At 51.9% G+C, this 3,750-nt stretch overlaps 1 protein-coding gene across 1 annotated transcript in view; it reads left to right on the top strand.

Moving 5' to 3' along the window:
• Nucleotides 1-2,800: 2,800 nt before the first annotated feature.
• RPS27A (ribosomal protein S27a) overlaps nucleotides 2,801-3,750 on the top strand; it is a 4,104-nt gene continuing 3,154 nt past the window's right edge. The window contains exon 1 of the mRNA XM_045294094.1: nucleotides 2,801-2,848. Coding sequence (XP_045150029.1) covers nucleotides 2,801-2,848 — 48 coding nt within the window. The remainder of the gene's footprint in view (nucleotides 2,849-3,750) is intronic.

Here is a 3,750-nt window from a genome sequence, read left to right as displayed (position 1 = left end):
TTCCGCTTCGCGCCCCAAAAACCCTTACAAAAAGGTTTAGTATTTGGTTTACCTGATGTGGGAAACTCCTCGGTAGATGTCTTGGTAACCCAAGCAAGGTCACTATCTCTCCAAGTCACGACCTGCTTGGTGGACCCATGGTCACCTGGCACACACAAGCCACAGCGACTGGGAACATTTTCCTGTTTCCACTCTGGTGAAAACCGACATGCCCGGACACTCACTCATAGTCCCCACCTTCCCACGTCAGGGACGCTGACTACACTTTTCCTGTGCTGCCATGAATCCCACATGGGAAAATTGCCTTACCACTATTAATAAATCAAATCAATGCTTGCCAAACAAAAGTGAATTTTTACCTTTCATTTCCATCGTTCATATGAAAGTATAACAGAAAAGTACAGGTAAGGCACGCATGCACCAGCCATGTCAGAGATAACAAGCAATGCTCTGGGTACGCTTCTCAAGCAGCCACATTTCCCAGCTGTGTTAGAAGAATCGTTACCTTGGCTTCAAAAGATGGTTCCTGAGAGCTCATCACACAACACCAACAGAACGCCGGCTACAACGCCTGGCGAGGCAGGACATTATTTTAACTAAAATGCGCCACTGTCACCATGTCAAGTGTGTAATTCAACACCACTGGTTACAGTCAACATGCTAAGCAACCCCCTCCACGGTGCTGGCTGTCTGGTGCTGCTGTCACAGAGGTACAAGAAGGTGGTCTGAACAAATACTGCTTGTTTCAAGTCCAAAGTCGGGCTGCTGGCTCTAGGGAACTGTCCTTACCCCCTCGGTTTGTCTCTGTGTTCCTGGGAGGTCTCCATAAATCTTCTCCCATCCTTCTAATCTGCTCTCCATATTTCCAGGGTTGACTCCTATCTCAACATACCTCTCTACACCTCAGCTCTACAAGGGGAGGCGCCTCGTTCAAGCAGCCAAACAGGATTTCAGAGAAACCACAAGGAAGCCTAGTTCCTGACAAAGCAGAGGATGTCGAGGGCCCCGCCAGGCTGTTGTTAAGCACAGAGAGCCTGTTCCAAGTTGTAGCTCAACTAGCCTTTCTCTGCCGGGCTGTTGAATCACTTTCCATATCTCAGAAAGAGACGGAGTGAAAATACACTACACACTCACTTTGTCTTATAACAAAAACAGAACCCATTGCCAAACAAAACAGGCAGCACTCGCTGTCATCCAATCAATTCTGCAGCATGGTGACCCTGCAGGGTATCAAACAGAGCTGCCCCTCTGGCTTTGGAGGCTGTCCATCTTTACGGGCGCAGAAAGCTTCTCCTAAGGAGCCGCCGAAGTTTCACCGCCGAAGTTTCCACCTGCTGGTCTTGTGGTTAAAGTGGACAGCAGTGACGCTGAGGTTGTCAGCCATAGCGTGTCTCTAACCCTTCTCCATCCCTACCTACCTTAGCGCGACACCTCGTCTTCTCAAGACACCTCACAGAAACCTTCCCCTTCTCGTCACTGTTCTGCTGGTGCCTCAGTCAATGGTGAGGTTGGGGGGGCTTTGGGAGGGGAGAGTAAGGGCTCCTTTTAGACGTAATTTATTTCTGTCCCAAAGTTTATAACGTGGGATTCATGTGTTCGCCCTCTGACATTCTTCACCTTCTCATGTGGCTTCACGTCTGTCCCTCTCTCTCTTCCTCTCTAGCTCTCCCTCTCCTACTTTCGACTATTCTCTCTCCACTCTGTCTTCCACCCCTCACCCTGCCCCCTTCACCCTCAGTCCAATCTAAGCACCCTTTCAAGAACCTGTCCACTGAAACCTGCGCACACTCTGGCCCGCTTTCCTTTGAGTCCCACTCTAACAGTGGTTCGCAGCCCACGCTGCAGCCCTGCTCCACCCGGCCTCCTGTAGCTGCTGACTGACCAGCCACCACCCAGCAGACCAGAGGGTGTGGGGCCCTCAAACCAGAACACATCTAAGGTTCCCTACTACCTGAAGGATGCCCCTGGGCACAACAGGTCAACCCGACAGGACAGACATTCTTGCCTTCCTCCTACCAGGTGTGCTCAGGGATGCCCCGGATTCCCAGTCAGGTCTAGTGGGCCTGGTGAATGGGCCACTTCTGCATAGCAGAGAAGGCAGGGTGGCAGAGGGGGGCACGTGGGCTACAAGCATCTCACTACAACCCTGAGGATGACGCTTACGCTGTGCGGCATCTGTTGATTCCACAAATACACCCGGAGCGTCTACTGCGTGCCAGACGCTGGGGTTACTGCACCAACGAAGCGAAGCCCCGAGCCTCACGAAGCCCCTAGCCTCACAGGCCACGTCTGGGAGGGAGGGGAGGAGCGGGGGAGTGGCTACACGCACACGGACATGAAAACAGTCTACGAAAGGCGGCGTCAGCTGTGTGGAAATAGAAAAGCGGAGTGTGGGAGACTAAGAGCAAGAAAACCCAGAGGGGGCTGTTGTTTGTGAAGCAGGAGAGACAGAAGTCCCGGGACCTTGCCACAGAGACCTGCAAAAGGAAACAAAGCTGGGTGCAAAGTGGGGGCGGGGCCCAGGGGGCAAGCCCCCAGGCCTTCCAGGCAAGAGCGTCTCTGCAGGTTAGAAAAAGGGCCCTTTCTCGGGGCAGGCTTGGCAACTAACAGAAGCTACAGGTTAGACTGTGGCCCCCAGAGGCTCTGGAGCTGGAGAGACAGCCTGGCCTACAGAAACTGAGGCTTTGGGTGAACTAGGAAACCACCAGAGGGTTGAGGGTAGAGGGGTACCTTTGCTGGCACATGTTTCAATAATCGCCGCCTCTGCGGGCTCCAGGAGATGTAAGCCCAAACAGGAATCATGAGGCGGCGACAGCAGGATGGTGGTGCTTTGAATCAGGTGAAGATGGTGAGAAATCCTTCGCAGGTATTTCCAGAACAAAGCCTAAAGATTTGCCAAAGGGTTCGATGAGAAGATCCCAAGACAACTAAGTTTTCTGGGCTTAGTAATTATGAGGATGATAATCGCCATCCATACGCGGGAACAGTACATTTCACGAGAACGGGTTTGGAGCTGGCCTACTAGCTATGTGGAGCAGACAGCGTAAAGCTCAGGTAAAAGGTCTGAGGGAGAGATACAAGTCACCTGTACAGAAGTACTGAAGAATGGAGACGGGTATCCTGGAAGCCAGGCGAGGAGTGTTTCAAAGATGAAGTGAACCATTGTGTCAAATGCTGGTAACTGATCAACAAGATGAACTGGCGCTAGCCAATCTGGAGGTCATCAGTGACCATGGCCAGAACAAGGGCTATTTCACTAAAACGATAGGGACAAACAGGGGTGGGTTTGAAAGTCAGCTAAAGGTAAAAATGGAGACAATGGGTGTAAATAACTATCCAGGAGTTTCCTTGTAAGAGTGTGACAAGAGGAGGAAATGAATTCTTCAGAAGTGCTAAAATATGGGATAGGAATGTCAATCATCAAAATGTAAAGCCAGTCATGAGGGCTGGCAGCCTGGGCAGCAAGGGAAGCAGCAGCCGGATGTCCTATCTAGGAACGGGGTCTTCAACAGTGAGGCAGAACGAAGCTGGTAAGTCGAATGCGGGCAACCCTTTTCACCTTTTAGGATGAGCAGTCTGCAGACACAGGGTGGGCTGGAAACGGGAAAAGTCGGGGGTCAGGATAGGACAGAGGCAGTGAACTCTTCCAGGGGAGAACTGCAGCGGGGCTGAACCCGGCTGTGCGACGCCACGCTGAGGCATCTCCAAGAAATGCCTGGGCACCTTCAGACAGATGAGTAACTGAACCCC

Source organism: Echinops telfairi, unplaced genomic scaffold, assembly GCF_000313985.2.
Source record: "Echinops telfairi isolate 266 unplaced genomic scaffold, ASM31398v2 ScPeMD7_2573;HRSCAF=3158, whole genome shotgun sequence".
Taxonomy (NCBI): domain Eukaryota; kingdom Metazoa; phylum Chordata; class Mammalia; order Afrosoricida; family Tenrecidae; genus Echinops; species Echinops telfairi.
The sequence above is the reverse complement of the archived record's forward strand: the minus strand, read 5'-3'. Positions and strand labels throughout refer to the sequence as shown.